The sequence below is a fragment of the Mauremys reevesii genome, linkage group 7 (assembly GCF_016161935.1).
Source record: "Mauremys reevesii isolate NIE-2019 linkage group 7, ASM1616193v1, whole genome shotgun sequence".
Classification (NCBI taxonomy): Eukaryota; Metazoa; Chordata; order Testudines; family Geoemydidae; genus Mauremys; species Mauremys reevesii.
In genome coordinates, this window is record NC_052629.1 from 84,517,859 (window position 1) to 84,535,344 (window position 17,486).

General features: G+C 41.2%; 1 protein-coding gene across 5 annotated transcripts in view; it reads left to right on the plus strand.

Annotated features, from left to right (window-relative positions):
• The window catches only part of PRKCD (protein kinase C delta), a 124,822-nt gene that overhangs the window by 96,446 nt on the left and 10,890 nt on the right, over positions 1–17,486 (plus strand). For 4 of the 5 annotated variants that reach the window (XM_039480914.1, XM_039480912.1, XM_039480911.1 and 1 more), the window contains exons 5-13: positions 6,009–6,165; positions 7,366–7,397; positions 8,191–8,276; positions 9,104–9,233; positions 9,996–10,096; positions 11,390–11,486; positions 13,328–13,455; positions 14,452–14,625; positions 15,274–15,365. In XM_039480914.1, coding sequence (XP_039336848.1) covers positions 6,009–6,165; positions 7,366–7,397; positions 8,191–8,276; positions 9,104–9,233; positions 9,996–10,096; positions 11,390–11,486; positions 13,328–13,455; positions 14,452–14,625; positions 15,274–15,365 — 997 coding nt within the window. The remainder of the gene's footprint in view (positions 1–6,008; positions 6,166–7,365; positions 7,398–8,190; positions 8,277–9,103; positions 9,234–9,995; positions 10,097–11,389; positions 11,487–13,327; positions 13,456–14,451; positions 14,626–15,273; positions 15,366–17,486) is intronic. The other variant, XM_039480915.1, reaches the window with a different exon arrangement.

Genomic DNA, 17,486 nt, shown 5'->3' on the forward strand with positions numbered 1-17,486 from the left:
ATAATGCTGATTAAATCACCCCCCTGGACACATCTGTTCTATGCATCTGATAATCCAAAATGTTACTAACATTTGGCAGCATTACTATTATGTTCCTTTCTCCAGCCTACACACTTGCACACATTTTTCAGTGTGTGATTTTTCTGAAGCATTCAAAGATTTGGTGTTTGTATATATCAAAATACCACTTGCTCAGCAGAATTAAGCAGTGGGGTAATATGGCTTGCAAGTGAAATATTGCTGTTGGGGTTAGTTTTTGGTTGACTATCTCAATAAGATAAGTTGGAACAGCAAAACTGAACTATTTTTAATCTTGTTCCTGGAGCAGAGATGTGATTTACTGTGTGTATCATTATCATTGTCATCATTATTTAATATTAGAGTATGAGTTCTGGAGTAAGTTCTCCTGTGGGCTAAGATCAAACATCAGTAGTTTTAAGCCAATGGCTCCCAAATTTTTCAGAAACTCTATTTGCATTTAGCAGCACCAGCCATTGACCTCTTCTCACAATTAATTGTCTCTTCCTCACCTTACCTCATAAAACTGGGTCTGTCCTTTATTCTAAGATTTCATGGATCACTGGTTCTTTCTTCCCATTCCAGTGAAACCAGAAAACCAGTTGAGGGTGCTCTTAAATCGTGACTTCTGATTGATCGCATGCCAAGCTTGGTTGTAGATGTGAATGCAGTTATTAGGCAGGGATACAGCACCTGGACTCAGGACAGTGACTGTACCACAACTAAACATGGGGCAGAATTTGTGTGGGCTTACCCAAAGAAGGACAGCTCTACTTTATGGTTGGCGGGCAGGGGAAGAGAGGAAGAGGGTCAGAAACTGCTGCAAAAGGTGATCGGTGGTTAACTTTGCAGCAATGACTCTCTCTCTCACACACACACACTCACACACACTCTCTCACACTCACACACACACACACACACACACACATACACACCAGCAAGGCAAGGAAAATTTAACTGTTTCATGGCTGTGTGCTGCTTGCAGCTCACGTGCCTATACTTTTGCTGGAAAGGGGACCGGCCCAGGCAGGGCAGCCCCAAGGGAGCCCAGGGACTGGAAGGAAACCCCAGACAGACAGACAGTATTTTAGCAGGGGCAAGGGGGCTCACAAGTACGTGGACTGCTATTGCCCATGGTGTTTTTAATAACCCATGGCAGCCTCATGGATTAAGGGAGGCAACTGATCATAGGAGAGTGTCCACGCACTCAGGTGAGCAGGCCCTGTGCATTAATGGGGTGGTCAGCTAAGATGTGCAACAAATGGTCAGTGACGTTGTTTCTGAAGTTTTCTCCACAGCATTACGATGCTTCAAAGGGTGCACAGTCACCTAAAAAAAACAGGATGTTTTTTTCCACCGAACACAAGGGACGGCGGTAATGCTGATCCCGGGCGTGACTGTACTAACCACACAGAGGTTGGGGAAATGGGTGGCAGAGGTGGTATCTGGCCTTCCAGCCTGGCAAAGGGTGGCAGTTGCAGGGGCCACTGCCAGGTGCAGGGACCGTGCTCAACCAGTCACTCAGTGAGTTCACCTAAGGGGAACAGGAGTCAGCCAATTGAGTTATTAAATACTCTGGGCCCAGGAGTGGAAGGTTGAGAAACCTGGGCAGACCCACCTGGGGGTGGCACCTCCAGTGGGGGTCACTGACGGTATTACACAGCTGCTGCAAGCGAATTTGCATTTACAACAGCAGCTTCAGGCAGCTAGATGTGAAGGGTCTGCACAGGGTGACAGGGTAGGCCCAGCATGGGCTCAAGTTTCAGCACCAGGACAAGGAAGGGACACACAGCAACTCATCGGCCATCAGGACATGTAGCCGCAGGGGACAGGGTAGACACTCCCAGGGGGCCTCTGGGGGAGCCGAGCTCTGCAGTACAGATATGCCGGGGTAGCTTACCCGATGGGAGTTCACCTACTCGGTGCAACTAAATATAGAATCCTCATAGGCAATTTGTGCATGTAATATCCCTATGGCACAGGAAGGGGTTCACAGACAGTAAACACGGACAAGGCAAGCAAAACGGGGAACGGCCCAAGGAGCCTAGAATATGAAAAAAGTGGGAGGCTGCCCTCGTCATCTAGGCAGGTGTTATGGTACAGGCCTACCCAGACAGCAGCCCGGCCTTCGTTAATTATACGACTATAATTAGGCGGGCACCCAATATGTTTGGGGGCATGTCATAAGAAGGTTCCATTAAGGGCAGCAACACAAACTGGCATAAGGTGGCATCACACACTGTGGTTCAAGGGCATAACACCAAGGGTGCCAGGGGTTTGTTCATACCGCAACAAGCCCGAAAAGGGCTCCAGGCATGTAATAGTATTTGCTGGGCATTTAATAATGGTGGTTGTTTAAGACACCTACCACTGGCATTTTTATTTTGACAAGACTATGCCCATGGGCTGTTCAGAATCCTGTGCAGCTTTTCAGAAATTTAGTAAAATGTTGCACAATTTTTGTTCGTAGGGCGAGCTGGGTCAAATGAGTGTTTTCACCTGTTGGACACATTTCAGGCCCTGGCTAAATAGTTGGGGAAACCCCTAGCGAAGGATAAAGCAGAAGGCCCCTTTCATGAATTAACCTACCTGGGCTTTGAGCTGAACTTTGCTTGCAGGGTTGTTGCCCTGGGGTGGGCTTTTTGTGCCCAGCTGGCAGCGGCAATGGCTGGCATAGCCAGACCACACAATTACATACGAGTCACTACACAGATGTAGTAAGACTTGTGGGTGTGGAAAAGTTTTCTAAGTCAATTTAAGGCGGTATCATTGTGGAGGTACAAATGGTTATTAATTTGGGTCTAATATACCGGTGTGCTGTTGGTGCGACAACATGGCAGTGGTACAGGTTATCAATTGCCAAACTTCCAGATTGCACAGGATTGGAATGTTGGTAAGGGCATTTGTTCTCCAATGCTTACCTTCAACATCTGTTTTTTCTTCCAAACATCTGCTGGGCATGGATAATGACATAGCAGATGCCTTGTCTCATTTCCAGATTGCTGCAGGCTCTCTGCAACCTCGGAATGTCATGTGGCTGGCGAAATGCAGAATTTTTATTTATTTATTTATTTGGATCCAGCTTACAAGTTTATTTTGTTTTCTTTTAAGGAATCTTGTTAATACAAGGATCCAGAGAATGGGTCGCCTATGCGGCCCTCTGTTAAGGGCAGTTGCTACAGTACCAGGTCAAGGACAATGCAGCTGCCGGTGTCCCTTGACGATCACACATGGGACAATGGGTTCTTTCTCCCCAGTAGAGCTGCTAGCCAAGAGGCTATTTGCGGATGTCTGGGAACCCGGCGGGGTTGGGTGGAAGGCAGCCAAGCAAATGGCTGGCACCTCCTTGTGGTGGATGTTCAGTGCAGGTACTCCATAGGGGGGGCAGCCAGTGACCAGATAAATGATCCGGTAAAGGACTTAAAAGGAGGTACTGGATAAAGAAACAGAACGGAGGAGGAGGTTTGGGGATTCCCATGACCAGTACGGCAGGGAGCCAACCCTGCCCCCGTTCTCATAGCCCTCCTTAAGCCTCTTGCGAGGCTGGTGGATGGTAAGGTCCAAGCCATGGGTCAGCTGTGGGACCTGGATGGAAATAAAGGGGGGCTGGTGGAAGTCCTGGAGAATTGATTTGAATAAGCCTGGATTTAACCGGGGGGGGGGGGGGCTGGTGAAGACCCCGGAGAATTGCTTTGAATAAGTATGGATTTGCCTGCACTGTACACTACACTGCCAGGTAGTCCCAGACATCTATATAATAAAGTTGCGGCCTGATTAAAACCCAGAACAAGTCTCCTGTCATTGCGGTATACCCAGACAACAACTCTCCCAAGTTCTGTCATTTGTTGATTCCTTTTTAAGTGTGGTGGGGACAGCCACCTGATCTAATGGCAAAAGCAACGTCGTGCTAGAAGGGGAATATGTACTTCACCAGTGTTTGAGAAATGCTATCATCATAGGTCATGGTTTGGAATAGTCATAGATTTGTTATTTTGGCAATTTTGGCTGTAAAATTTTATTTTCCAATAGCTCTGTTTACTCCTCAATTCAGTTTCATTAATGGTGCTGAAGGTAAATTTAGGATAACCACCACTAAGAGGCTGCATACAGTGTGTGTTCAAACAATACCTCAGAATGGAAAATAAAACTCACTGAGATCAGTGGGCATGTCTGAAACAGAAATCTATGGGAAAGTAGGGGAATGTGAAGGTTGTTGGATGCAGTAAGTTTGAATATCATAGTATTATTCTAATACATAGAATATTTGAGTATTTATTGATAGAGGGGCCAACTTGGCTCCAACCGAAGACTTTGGCAAAACACCCTTTGACTTCCAGGAGAGCATGCTTCAAGGCAGGCTGCCAACTGCGGTGCTGTATTATCACGGTGCTGAAATCAACTTAGACTACATCTGTACTGCAAGCGAGGGGTGCTCATACTCATACAGACTCATGCTAGCTCTCATCAGAGTTAGTGCACTAAAAATTGAAGGATAGATGTGGTAGCATGGGCAGTAGCAGCAATGGCATGGGCTAGTCATACTGAGTATGTACCCATGGGATTCAGGCAGCTAGCCTGTGCACCACTGCCGGTGCTACTGGGCTACACTATTTTCAGCGTGCTAGCTCAGATGACAGCTATCACAAGTGTGTCTACTTGACTAGGGAATCAGACACCTAGCTCATAGTGACAGGTTTCAGAGTAGCAGCCGTGTTAGTCTGTATCCGCAAAAAGAACAGGAGTACTTGTGGCACCTTAAAGACTAACAAATTTATTGTAGCATGAGCTTTCGTGAGCTACAGCTCACTTCTTCGGATGCATAGAATGGAGCTCATAGTATAGACGTAGCCTTATAAAAAATAATTATGCTTACAAGGGATACGGTTCTTACCCCTTGTCTGTTCCTGCCTGACTGTCTCCTCCCTCCATCACCATGGAATTCTCTACATCCCAAACTACAACCTCTCACTACTATACATTTTTCAGCCACCCCAGACAAAGAGCAGTGGATGAGCATTCCTGAATGCATTGAACAACTGGTCAGTTCTCCATAGTTGACTTGTGCTTTTCCTTAACTGGCTAGATGGGGTCATTCTTGAGCAGCTTTTCCTTATCCCCTGCCCTGCAAAAAAAACACATCTCCTTTTCTGGGGCTGAGTGCACTGCTATACCAGTGATTCCAGTCTTTTTTTGACTTTCTCTTAACCACTTTAAAATGTCTCAGTTAGGACCATCCCATTCCAATATCTTTTCTTGCCTTTACATTTTGAAACAAAACATAGTTGAATGTGAACAAGTGTCACTGAAGGGATTAATAAGAGAATCACTTTATTTGGAATTCTGTTATCTCCTTCATGAAAATGAAAGATCAGTAATAAGGTCGCTCCAAGACCTGTGTGATCCACTTATTTTAGCAACTTGTGATTTTGTGTCATACTCCTCACCAAAGTAGTGTAGGATCCTTGTCACCATAGGATTGTTTCTTCTGGGGCAACTGTAGAAGTATTGAAAAATATATCATGTTTATTAAAAGAAGGAATATTGGGAGCATCTGAGACGCTCCTCTTCCTCTGTTAACTTGAAACATCAGCTTGGCCTGTTTTTGGTTCAGCTTTCTTACATCATTTCACTTTCATTTCATTTAAATTATGCAGCAGTTTTTGTTCAAGAAAATGCCACTGAATGCACTCAGTACTAGGAAAAGTGTTTAAGGTTACTGCTTAATTAAAAAAAAAAGCTTGACATTGACAAGGAAAGAGTATTGAGCATAGACCTTCTTTTACACGTAACTTTTATAATGTGTCTGGGTTTAAAACCTGATACGGGTAATTTTGTTATTTCATAGTGCTGAATGTTGGTGTGTGTGTGTGAGAGAATTAAAAAATATATATCTAAATTATAAGACTAAATTATAACTTTTGGAAAGGTGGTATTAATTCATTTGCATTACAACTTGGTATAATTTTAAAACAGTTTATTTTTCTCCCCAGATTGCAAGCAGTCAATGAGGGAAGATGAGGGGATTGTGACTATCAATAGGAGAGGAGCTATCAAGCAAGCCAAAATCCATTACATCAAAAATCATGAGTTTATTGCCACCTTCTTTGGACAGCCCACATTTTGCTCTGTCTGTAAAGACTTTGTCTGGTAAGAAGGAAACAATATATGTAAGTTCAGGTGTATTCTTGGGATTGAAATGATTAAAAAACAACTAGCTTCACATATACTGAGAAATGATGGGAAATGTTGTAAATCACTCTGTAGCCCTTGATGTTACACGTCATGTATCACATTGGATGAGAACAATATATTATGTTATGTAGTATTGTAGCACTTAGAAGCCCAACTCATACATTTTCACCACGTTATGCCATGGTAATAATTTAAGTATGGACAGGGCCGGTGCAACCATTTAGGTGACCGAGGCGGTCGCCTAGGGCACTGGCATTTGGGGGGCGCCATTTTCTTCGGCAGCGACTGCGGTGGCCGGATCTTCGGCCATCCCGGTCGCTGCGGGCATTTAGGCGAAGGGAGCTGGGGCAGGGGAGCGCGGGGAGGTCGCCTGCAGCAAGTAAGGGGGGAGGCACGCAGAGGAACTCCCCACCTCAGCTCACCACTGCCCCACCTCCTCCCTGAGCACGCCGTGGCTGCTTCACTTCTCCCACCTCCCAGGCTTGTGGCGCCTAAGCTGATTGGCGCCGCAAGCCTGGGAGGCAGGAGAAATGAAGCAGCCACGGCATGCTCGGGATGCTCGTGCTCGTGCGTGGGGTGGAGGGGGGTGCCTCAGGGTGGAGGGTGGGGGGTGGGTAGCTGCCGCAGGGGAGGGGGGTGTCTCAGGGCGGAGGGGAGAGCTGCCGTGGGGGGGGCGCCTCAGGGCAGGGGCGCGGGGGTGGGGGGGCGCAAGGTGAAAGTTTCACCTAGGGCGTGAAACACTCACAGCTGGTGCAAGGATATGGATCCTGAGCCCACTGAAGTAATTGGCAAAATTTCCATCAACTTCAGTGGGAGCAAAATCTGGCCCTTAACTGGCAAAACCTTCTCAAAGGAATATTGTCTGATAATTGCCTTGGGTATAAGGCAGTGATGTTCAGACCTTTTATGGAAGGGTTGGTGGAATGATAAAAAAGTTTTCTTAGAGAGGAAGAAGCAGGAATCTTTTGACACGCTTCATTGAGAAACATTTATAATAGCAGGGCCTAGACTGATAGAATCAGCATAAATATTGTGATTTAAACCTTGAATCTCGGGCATGTGAAAGCAACTAAAAAATCTGTTTTGAACAAGACAAATATCTAGAGCTACACTTTCTGCCTTTGTGATTTTCTTTTCATATTGTTTGTTTTTCAGGGGACTTAACAAGCAGGGATACAAATGTAGACGTGAGTTGACTGTATGCATTTTTTAACTATGACAAACTTTTTAATATTACTCTATAGATAGGTATATGTAACATGGATAATATACTGTGTAAACATTTATTACACAAAGTGCTTAATCACTTTCTCAATTATATGGATGTTAATAATAAAGTGTTAAGTGCTGACATAGGGCTCTGTAGTTCAATGTCAAATGATTGACCCTTCCATCATTGAGCCTTGAGTAATGAGGTTAATGGGCCAAATGTCATTGAAGATAACAGCAGCACCCACTTACAACATCAAAAAATTGGGTCCAGTAATTCCATTTTGGTGTTTAGTAAATATTGGAACAAATGGGAAATCTTCTAAATAGAGTTTAAGAATTGCAGTTTTTCCAACCAGAAGAAACCCTTGATTCATTTCTTATGTAGTTAGTGATAGCAGTACCTTTCAGTCAAAGTAGATCTTGATGTATCCTGTATGGTAGCATCAGCCGATGCCAAAGTACTTTTGTTTCCAAAATTTGCAAACGTAGTAATGTTTTCCCACACACACACACACCTCACCCTCAAATGCTGGTGGCATCACCTACAGGAGAGACTGGTGGTTCAGAAATAAAGACATATAATCCTAAACTAGAGACAATAATCTCCTACAGATACCTCTCTTGCTTACAGAGAGAGGCACTTTCACTTGAGAAATATGTAGATTTTAGAGAATGCATATTTCGTATTAGACTTTTCCAAAGAGGAGCACCTAATCCTCTGTATCAGTTAACTGATGGGTTATTTTCCTTTTCATTTCTCTCCTGAAGAATGCAATGCTGCTATTCATAAGAAATGTATTGATAAAATCATTGGGAGATGTACTGGTACTGCAGCCAACAGCAGAGACACAATGGTAAGAGATGAAAACATTTCTTTAAGAATGTATGATTGTAAATTGTATGATTGTAAATGTGGCAAGACTTCGATGGAAACAGCAAGATCCACTTGGGAAGTACTGCATAACAGCTGCATAACAATGGCTGTTTACTGCCTCCTTTAGATACTAGACATTTTATGGAGATGGAGCACGGGTGAAACTCTGGAGAAGGCAAAGCAGTTACAATCCCTTGACAGAAACTTTTTTTTCCCCCCAAGATTTAATTCTTTAAGAGTTGAATAAATTATGCAGTAACAGATATGGGTTTGGGGAGGTTTTAAAATACAACACAGCTCAAATTTGTTTATCTTAAAGTTTTTGCAGTGTGGCTTATCTCTTCAGGAGTTATGAGAGTCAGGGATTTCAGGATAAGCAAGAAACGGGGGTATATTTTCCCATACTTCATATTTCGTGCTATGTGAATTGTTCCTGTTGTATTATCCTGCTGGGCAATATTCTTTGTGATTGTATGTTTTTCACATCCATAATAAAATGTAAATATGTGACACACGAGAGATACTTCTGCTGAGAGGTAGACTAGTGCATTGCAATAAGTCTACTATTGACTGAAACCATTTTAATTTGCCAGTAGGCATCTAGTGTCCCCTTGATAGACACACATTTCACCCAAACGCAGCATGTTAAATTTCTTCAAAGACTGTACACTTAAAGTACTCAGTGTTGGATCATTTGTGAATGTTTTTTAAATGTGATTTTGGAATTATAAACATGAGTGTGTGAGAGAGAGAGATTAGTCCCCTAATGTCTGAAAAGGTGACTTATTTGTGTAAATATGCCTTCAGTTTCAGAAGGAGCGGTTCAACATTGATATGCCTCATCGATTCAAAGTTTACAACTACATGAGTCCCACCTTTTGTGATCATTGCGGCAGTCTTCTCTGGGGATTAGTTAAACAAGGATTGAAGTGCGAAGGTACTCTAGGGGCTTCTGTGCTATTTGAGTGTCAGCTTTTATGGAGGATGGGGAAAAGAGAATTGCCAGGGCGTTTTCCATAGAAAAACTAATTTGTGGTGGTGTGTGTCCACGTCTCTTGTTTGTGGATGTTCTTGAATTTGTATGACATCTTGTGATTCACAAAAAGCTCTCTTAAAAACAACATTTGGCTCTGTCAGTTAAACAGCATTTTGATTATTGCAGTGTTAAAGAGGAGACAAGAGCAAGAAAAATTGTCTCTTTGGTACCATTAGGGACAAGCAGCCCCCAGATGCAATGCAGTTGAGTATATTTGTGAAACTGTATAGTATCTGAGCACATACTCACAAACTGACTATGCATTTTCTGAATGTTAACTATAAATCCCTCTCATCATAATTCTCCAACCAGGAAGACAAAATATAATTAAATTATTCCTTCTAGTTTGTAAGATAATGGGCCAAAATTACAGCTGAATTAAACAGGCATAACTCCAAATCAGCAAAGCTTTACCGATCTGTTCCTGTGGTGATTTTGGCAACTTCCGTTTTAAATGAGTTGGGGGCGGGGGAGGTAAAGTTTGAGTTGCAGTTTTATTAAAGGCTATAATCAATTAAAAGAGCAATTTGTTCATACCCAAATCCGAGCTATGAAAACGTTTCTGAGCAGAAGTATTGAATAAAAAAACATCTTTTCTGATAGATCTACTGTTTAACAATATTTTGCACGAAGTTCATGTTACTGTCCTTTCGTTTCTTTTAGAGTGTGGGATGAATGTGCACCACAAATGTCAAAAGAAAGTGGCAAATCTATGTGGAATCAACCAGAAACTATTAGCAGAAGCTTTAAATCAAGTTAGCCAGGTATGTTGCACTATTGTTTGTCATTCAGCTAGTTGTATTACAAGCATGAGAAGGAGATTTTTCCTTTCCATACCAGCTTGGTCATTAAGTGAAATATGCTGCTGGGAGGCCTCATTGTAAGTGGTGAAAGCCCTTTTGAGGCTTCAAAGGGAAACTGCAGGTTTATTTAAAAAAAAAACACTAAAATAATTGGAAACGTTCTACTGAAATGTTTTGGGTTTTTAATCCCAAGAACAAGGTTGTTTTTTTTTTCCTTTTTGTTGTATTTAAACATTCTTCTGCAGTGTTTGGTATAAATGGTGAAAAACAAATCAGCTTTTGCAAAATTTTGTTTTTAGTAATCTCTGTACTTTTTCATGACATGTCGAAAACATAAATGTTATACTCCATGATTTTAGCTTATCAGAGGTTCTGTTTGCTGGAACCAACACTTCCCCAGTATTAACTTCTTGATCTCCTGAGCCTGGTGGTTGCTTCTTTTACAGCTGGGTACCACTGGCTTTCATTTACAAGCAGAAAACTGTATACTGGCAGTGAAATAACAGCATAACTGAAAAACATAGAGCCACGTGCTTAATGAAGTGAAGTACATCTCGGAATTCCATCTCAAGCTACCTTTCCTAAGCTTTTGTGTGATATTTACTTTTTAAAAAAACGTAGGGCTGATAGAACAATATTTTCACTACATGAAAATCTAAAGAGGTTAACTACTAAAGTAAAATTAAACAGTGCACTTACATAAAGAACAGCAATACGGAAAAGTTGCTTACAACACCAATAACCTAGTGATTCTTTTCTGTGTCTAGGACATAATGACTCCTCCTGTATATTGCTTAAACTTTAAAGTAATACACACTTTTGTGAAGGCTGTCCCCCCACCAGCATTCCTGCCCTGGTTCATTTTTGTCTTTCCCTCTCTATCATTTAAAGCTATGATATTTTGAACCCATAATTTTCAATGGATAGCACTGGCAGAGGTGGTAGAATAGAGTGTTCAAACATTTTTAACACCATTTTTGAGTCTGTTTATTTTCTTACAACATATGACAGTGGACAGTGCGGATGCTATAAAAGGGATTATAGTAAATAAAGTGTGTGTATTATAATTCTTCAGTTTTCCATTACCAACGGCTTCTAGACAAAGTAGTAAATACACATTTTGCATGAGTGAGGTTTGCTTATAATAAAGGCAAAGCAACAACTAAAACTTCTCAGGTGATACTTACCATTACTAATTAGTATATACTAATTACAGTGCAAGAATAACCTCAAATGCCTTCTGCTCCTGTACAGAAATCGACCAGAAAATCTGATTCTGGGTCACTAGAAAATGTTGGTATTTACCAGGATTTTGATAAGAAATCTAAAGCTTTGGGTGGAGATACAACAGGTAAAAAATGAAATTTATTGAATTTGCTCTTACTTATGCATAGGTAATTACCAGACTGACACATATACTGAAATGTTAATCACGGGCAGTTATTTGCTATTACCATACATTGAAAACAATGTTTTATTATTTTTCTAACAAAAAGGCAGATTTAATATACAAAGATATTTACAGTCTTTGCACAACTCTTGTGACTAACTTATGTTCAGAAAGGTAATATTTGGAGCTTTGCAAATATCAGCTTGAACATGAAATATCAATAACACATCAATGCTATTTTAATAATGTAGACTTGCAATTAATTTAATGCATTATTTTAATTTAAATTATTAAAAATAAGTAATTAATTTATACTTAAAAGGTTGTTGACTGAAACTCCCCCAGAACACTGAAAATATTAGTAAGATTTTATTCCTCGGACACTTTTTTCTTCAAAAACACAGAGAACATTGTGAAACAATGTGAGCATTTATAAATATCAGTGGATTCTTTTGCCCAAGAGTAACCAGAGATGTATTGAGATAAATGAGAGCAGGCTCAAATTCCTGCAGATTTTGCTATATTCTCATTCTAGCATAATTTCTCTGACAGAATTTGTGAAAGGAACATTAATTGGAGAGGTGCACATGTAAATATTCAGCATATTGTAATGGAAATCTATACAGTGCATATTCTTAAGATCTTGACTGACTCACGGAATGTAGAAATCTTTGTGAAATGACAAGCATGCTGTTGATCTGAAAAACTGGAGTCAACTAAAATATATTAGTTGGGACTAAATGGAAGAAGTACTTAAAAAAAAACCCACAAACACTAATTCCATGTGTGCAGTTCTGTAACACATTTAATATAATCTTACTGTCAGAGTTGTATCAGTCCTCTCAACGTAATTATTATTCTACTAATGTGATGATTAAAATATTTTTAGAGAGTGAGAACAGATAGGGTAATCGGGGTGGAAATCCTCAGTAACACAGATCAGAATACTGGAGTTAAAATTCAAAATGACTTATACCAATGTGGATGGTCCCATGAAGTCTGATAGAAGCTACTATGTATTGAGTTGATTTTATTGAATTGCTTGGTAAATGATCACTCTTAATGTATCTTTCCAATTTGCCATACTAATGTCTGGCAAGAAAGGCCTTAAAAAAGTATAGTAAGGGCATATTGGACCAAATTCTTTCCTGCAGTACAGACACTTTGTGACACGCTACCAGTGCAAAGCAGCTCTAAAGTTGGCACAGCCCTCAATTTACCATATGAGGATCCTCTGGCGGAGTAACAACTCCTGTGCTTATACCCCTATGCAACCATCTTTGAGTACATGGCTGGTAAAAAGGGGTGTATCCAAGATTTCCCTTCCTCGCGGCCGTCTGTAGCTGTTACAATGGCCCATTGCCATCCCACATAAATTAGAGAAGTTTAGTCCCCTAGTGTAAGTAAGCAGGCTGTAATGTGGTGCACAACACACCTAGGATCAGAGCAGATGGTTTAAAGCAGCCTTTAACAAATACCCTCCCCCTAAACAAGGTTACGCCTTGCATTCTTTAGGCATAGCAGATACTCAGGGCCTTTGAGCATAATATGAATTTAGTAAAATGCCAGATGTTGTTTAGTAATCCAAGATTTGAGTTTAGTAAAATCCCAGATTTAGACTCCAAATTTTAACTTCCTTTGAACGATTTAGCTTCTTTGTAAGGTCCTCATGTTTATGGTCACCAGCGTCAGCAGCAGATTTGATGAACTATTGGCATTTTAGCACTTGAAAGTCAGAAATTATAGGGATCTCTGTTATGAAAAGTGCCCATGCTGAATTTCAAAATCATGGTTTGCATTAGCAGATAACAGTGAGTATGATAAGCTCTGGGAGGGAAGTACACCAATACCAGCTTCACGAACCAGGAGAAAATTCACCATAGACAGCTTTGCGTTTCACAAAGTACTAGGGAAAGGAAGCTTTGGAAAGGTGAGTAACAAGTGGGAAGTGCTTAAGTTGATTTGCCTTTTGTTCTCAGGTGTTATGGGCTAATTTCACTTAAGTAAACAATCTTCATTTTGTGGGGAGAGAATTTTATTAACCCTTTGTTGTGAAACTGTTACTGCTAATGGAATGGATTAAAAATCCCAACACCTGTAAAATCGCAACTGACCAAGAGCCGTGTTGGGACTCAAAAAAGGATCTACAATGCACTACCCGCTGTCCCTTTGTTTCTTGATTTCTTCCTTTAATACCCAAAAAGATACATAAGCCTTTGTGCTCTGCAATATAAAATAATACAGAGCATCCCAGTGCAGTGGCACCACCATGAGTTGAATTGGACAGAAGCAGGGTTGCTGCAGAGCAGGAGTGACTCCATGTCCTCTGTCTATGGTGGAGCTGAGTGCTATGCTAGCCCTGCATAGGTCAATAAGGAGGGGGATTTTGGACGTGACCGTTAGTTGGGTTATTTCACAGCAATGAAAAATCTCAAAGGGATGAATAGGGTTCATGTTCTTTCTTCTAGGCCTGGTCTACACTACAGGGTGGGGGGGGGGTCGAACTAAGGTACGTGACTTCAGCTACGCAAATAGCGTAGCTGAAGTCGAACTCCGCCACCGCCATTCGCGGTGGTGGAGTTCCGGAGTCGACGGGAGCGCATTCGGAGTTCGAACTATCGTGTCTAGATTAGCAACAGAGTGATAGCAACAGAGGAACTGCACAGATGTCCTATATTTTGCCACCTGTTTGGGCTGGTACACCACAATTTCTGTGATGCATCCCATCATAAAATCCATTAGCTTTGCCTTTGGGCTGAGGGGCTATAGAGGGGTGGTGTGAATCTCCCTATTTTTTAATAACTTTTTTTGTAGTGCCATGCAACCTTCTTTAAATGCCTTGTCCTAAAATTCTCCTCTGCTAATTAGCAGTATTAGCTAAATCAACTTTTCTTACGTATGCCCTGAAGTCTTCCGGTGTTCGCAGGTTCTGCTTGCTGAACTGAAAGGGAAGAATGAATTCTTTGCTATTAAAGCTCTGAAAAAGGATGTGGTACTAATCGATGATGACGTGGAATGTACCATGGTGGAAAAGCGGGTCCTAGCTCTTGCATGGGAAAACCCATTTCTTACTCACCTCTACTGCACATTTCAAACTAAGGTATACTATGGATTTAACTTTTGCCTTTATGAGAATACTGGTATCAGTAACAAAGCAAAATGGATTAGTGAACAGATACAATCTGTTTCTCTGCATGAGTGAAATATGTTTTAATTGACTCAAGCTATTGGCTCTGATTCTTCCCTGCCTTGCACTTTAGGTAGTAGTTTGTGCAAAGTGGGTGTAAAATAACACTAGGTCAGACTGGCAAAGTACAGCATTTACAAAGTCTACAGCCAGAGAGAGGAGTTTAAATTAAAACATTTGTTTCAATTACTGGTTTCATCCACAATCTAAAATGATGACTCACATAAGTTAAGGGAAGCACAAATGGAAGATTCATTAAAATGTACATTCATATCCAACCTGTAAGCACATGAACTCTGAAAATAAGATACATAGGATGTCATTGAGCTAATTAAATCTGTAGCAATGGGAGTCTTTGATTTTTGTGGGGGTGTGAGCAGGAGGGAAAAGCTTGAGTGTGCTGGGAAAGTCAAAGACCATTCCGTAAAAGCCATTTGCCAACTTCCTCTCTCCCTCACCAGTTCTTATTCCTTTTCTTGGTCAGAGAGAAGCAGAACCTCCATGCTGAGTCACAATTGCATAAGCAAGTAAATTTTGTGTTCTCTCCTGCTTTGTAAATAGGATCATCTGTTTTTTGTTATGGAGTTCTTGAATGGAGGAGACCTGATGTTCCACATACAGGATAAGGGGCGCTTTGATCTCTATAGAGCAACGTAAGTCCCAAATAAGTGAGCTACCTTGCTACTTTTCTTGGGAGTTTTTAAAATAAGCTTTAAACAAAAAAATGCATCTTGGACAAGCTGTGCTGAGAGAAGAGTTCATGATTTTTTTTTTTAACTACTTATAGTTCTAAAGCAGGGATCGGCAACCTTTGGCACGCGGCTCGCCAGGGTAAGCACCCTGGCGGGCTGGGCCGGTTTGTCTACCTGCAGCATCCGCAGGTTCAGTGGATCCCGGCTCCCACTGGCCGCAGTTCACTGCTCCAGGCCAATGGGGGCTGCAGAAAGTGGTGCGGGCCAAGGGATGTGCTGGCTGCCACTTCCCGCAGCCCCCATTGGCCTGAGATGGCAAACTGCGGCCAGTGGGAGCCGTGATCAACCGAATCTGTGGATGCGGCAGGTAAACAACCCGGCCCGCCAGGGTGCTTACCCTGGCGAGCCGTGTGCCAAAGGTTGCCAATCCCTGTTCTAAAGGACCTTGTGATTTCAGCCAATCTATTTAATTGGCTGAAAAGTCAAGACATATTTGAAAGCATTTGTTCCATACACTGAATGACCTTCTGAAATAATAGACTGGAGGTGTGTGGTGACACAGGGAAATGTTCTCTTATCCTTCTTTTAATTTCCTTTGTAAAGTTGGGTTTAATTAGTTCAAATAGCCAGAGGAACTTAATAAGCCATTTCTAGACAAGAAAGAAGCTGCAGAATGTAAATTATGTTTCTTAGCAGTGTTTCAGATGCAATTTTCCTATTAGGATAGTGTCTTCTGCAAGACTCTGGGCCTACATCCTTATATATTGAACTTCTACATGTGAGAAAAGTGTGTTTCCCCACCCCCTTCAATTTTCTATCTTTTGGCGTAGTAAAAACAAGTAACCATTGGTGAATTAGGGTGCCTTGTGTTGCAAACTTGATATGGTACATGGAGACTCTCTACTTACTTGGCAGATTGGCAGAATCCAAACATTTTCTGCCTTCCCTTCAAGCATTTCCATTGGGAAAATCAAAATGAAATTTTTCAGAATTCAAATATTCTGTTTTATTAAACTGACCTGTAATGGTTCATTTTTAGATTCAGTTCAATAAAACAATTTCTGAAATGAATTTTTTTGGAATTTCTGAAATGATTTTTTAAAAATAAATTTCAACTTCTTGTCCTTGGGGGGAGGGATAGCTCAGTGGTTTGAGCATTGGTCTGCTAAACCCAGGCTTGTGAGTTCAACCCTTGGGGGGGCCATTTAGGGATATGGGGCAAAAATTGGTTGGATGATTTAATTGGGGATTGGTCCTGCTTTGATGATCTCCTGAGGTCCCTTCCAACCCTGATATTCTATGATTCTATGTCCTGATTTGGAGTGAGAAGAGATGTCAGAATTTCCCACAGCTCTACCTCATACTCTAAGCCAAATTTAAAGTGCAAGCTTCATTTATTTTCTTAAATTCCAAAAATTAGCAGATTAAAAACACCAAGCTGGCTGGTGCATCAGAGTACAGTATCCACTTATTCTTTGATTAAACTTCATAAAAATGTAATTTCTCTTCTGAGTGTTTAGCTAAAAGAAGACTGATCAGATACAAATGCTTCCTATTCTCTTAGCTGAGATTAGCAATAAAAAAAACACAAAAAAATTAAATCATTCATATTTTAGTAGTAATGATTATGGATCATTTATGGGCACATTGAGCAAATAATCATATGATTTAGAAGGAATTAAACTTCAGGCAGCAGGGTTGGTAGATATTAGATGCCTTCTGTGAAACAGGTTTAAAAAGGCAATAGCCTTTTTATTGTCTTCATTAAATTTAGGGTGTGCAAAAATTAATAGAGAAGGGCATTGGGTAAACGTTTAATCTGTGTGTGATACTGTAAAAATTAAAAAAGCCTAGTGATGGACTTGATTATATGCAGTTTGGGATTACATGTAAATTACTGTGTGCTGTATTAACAAGAATCAGGTTTCATTTCATCACAGAGTTTTGGCATAAAGGGCTGTGGGGCAAAGTCCAAGCTGGATTTACAACAGAGGGACCCCCACCTTGCAGAATTCACTCTCATGCCTAGTTATCCAGTCATGTTACTTGCGTTGCTTTCAATAAGAAAGCTTCTCAAATTAC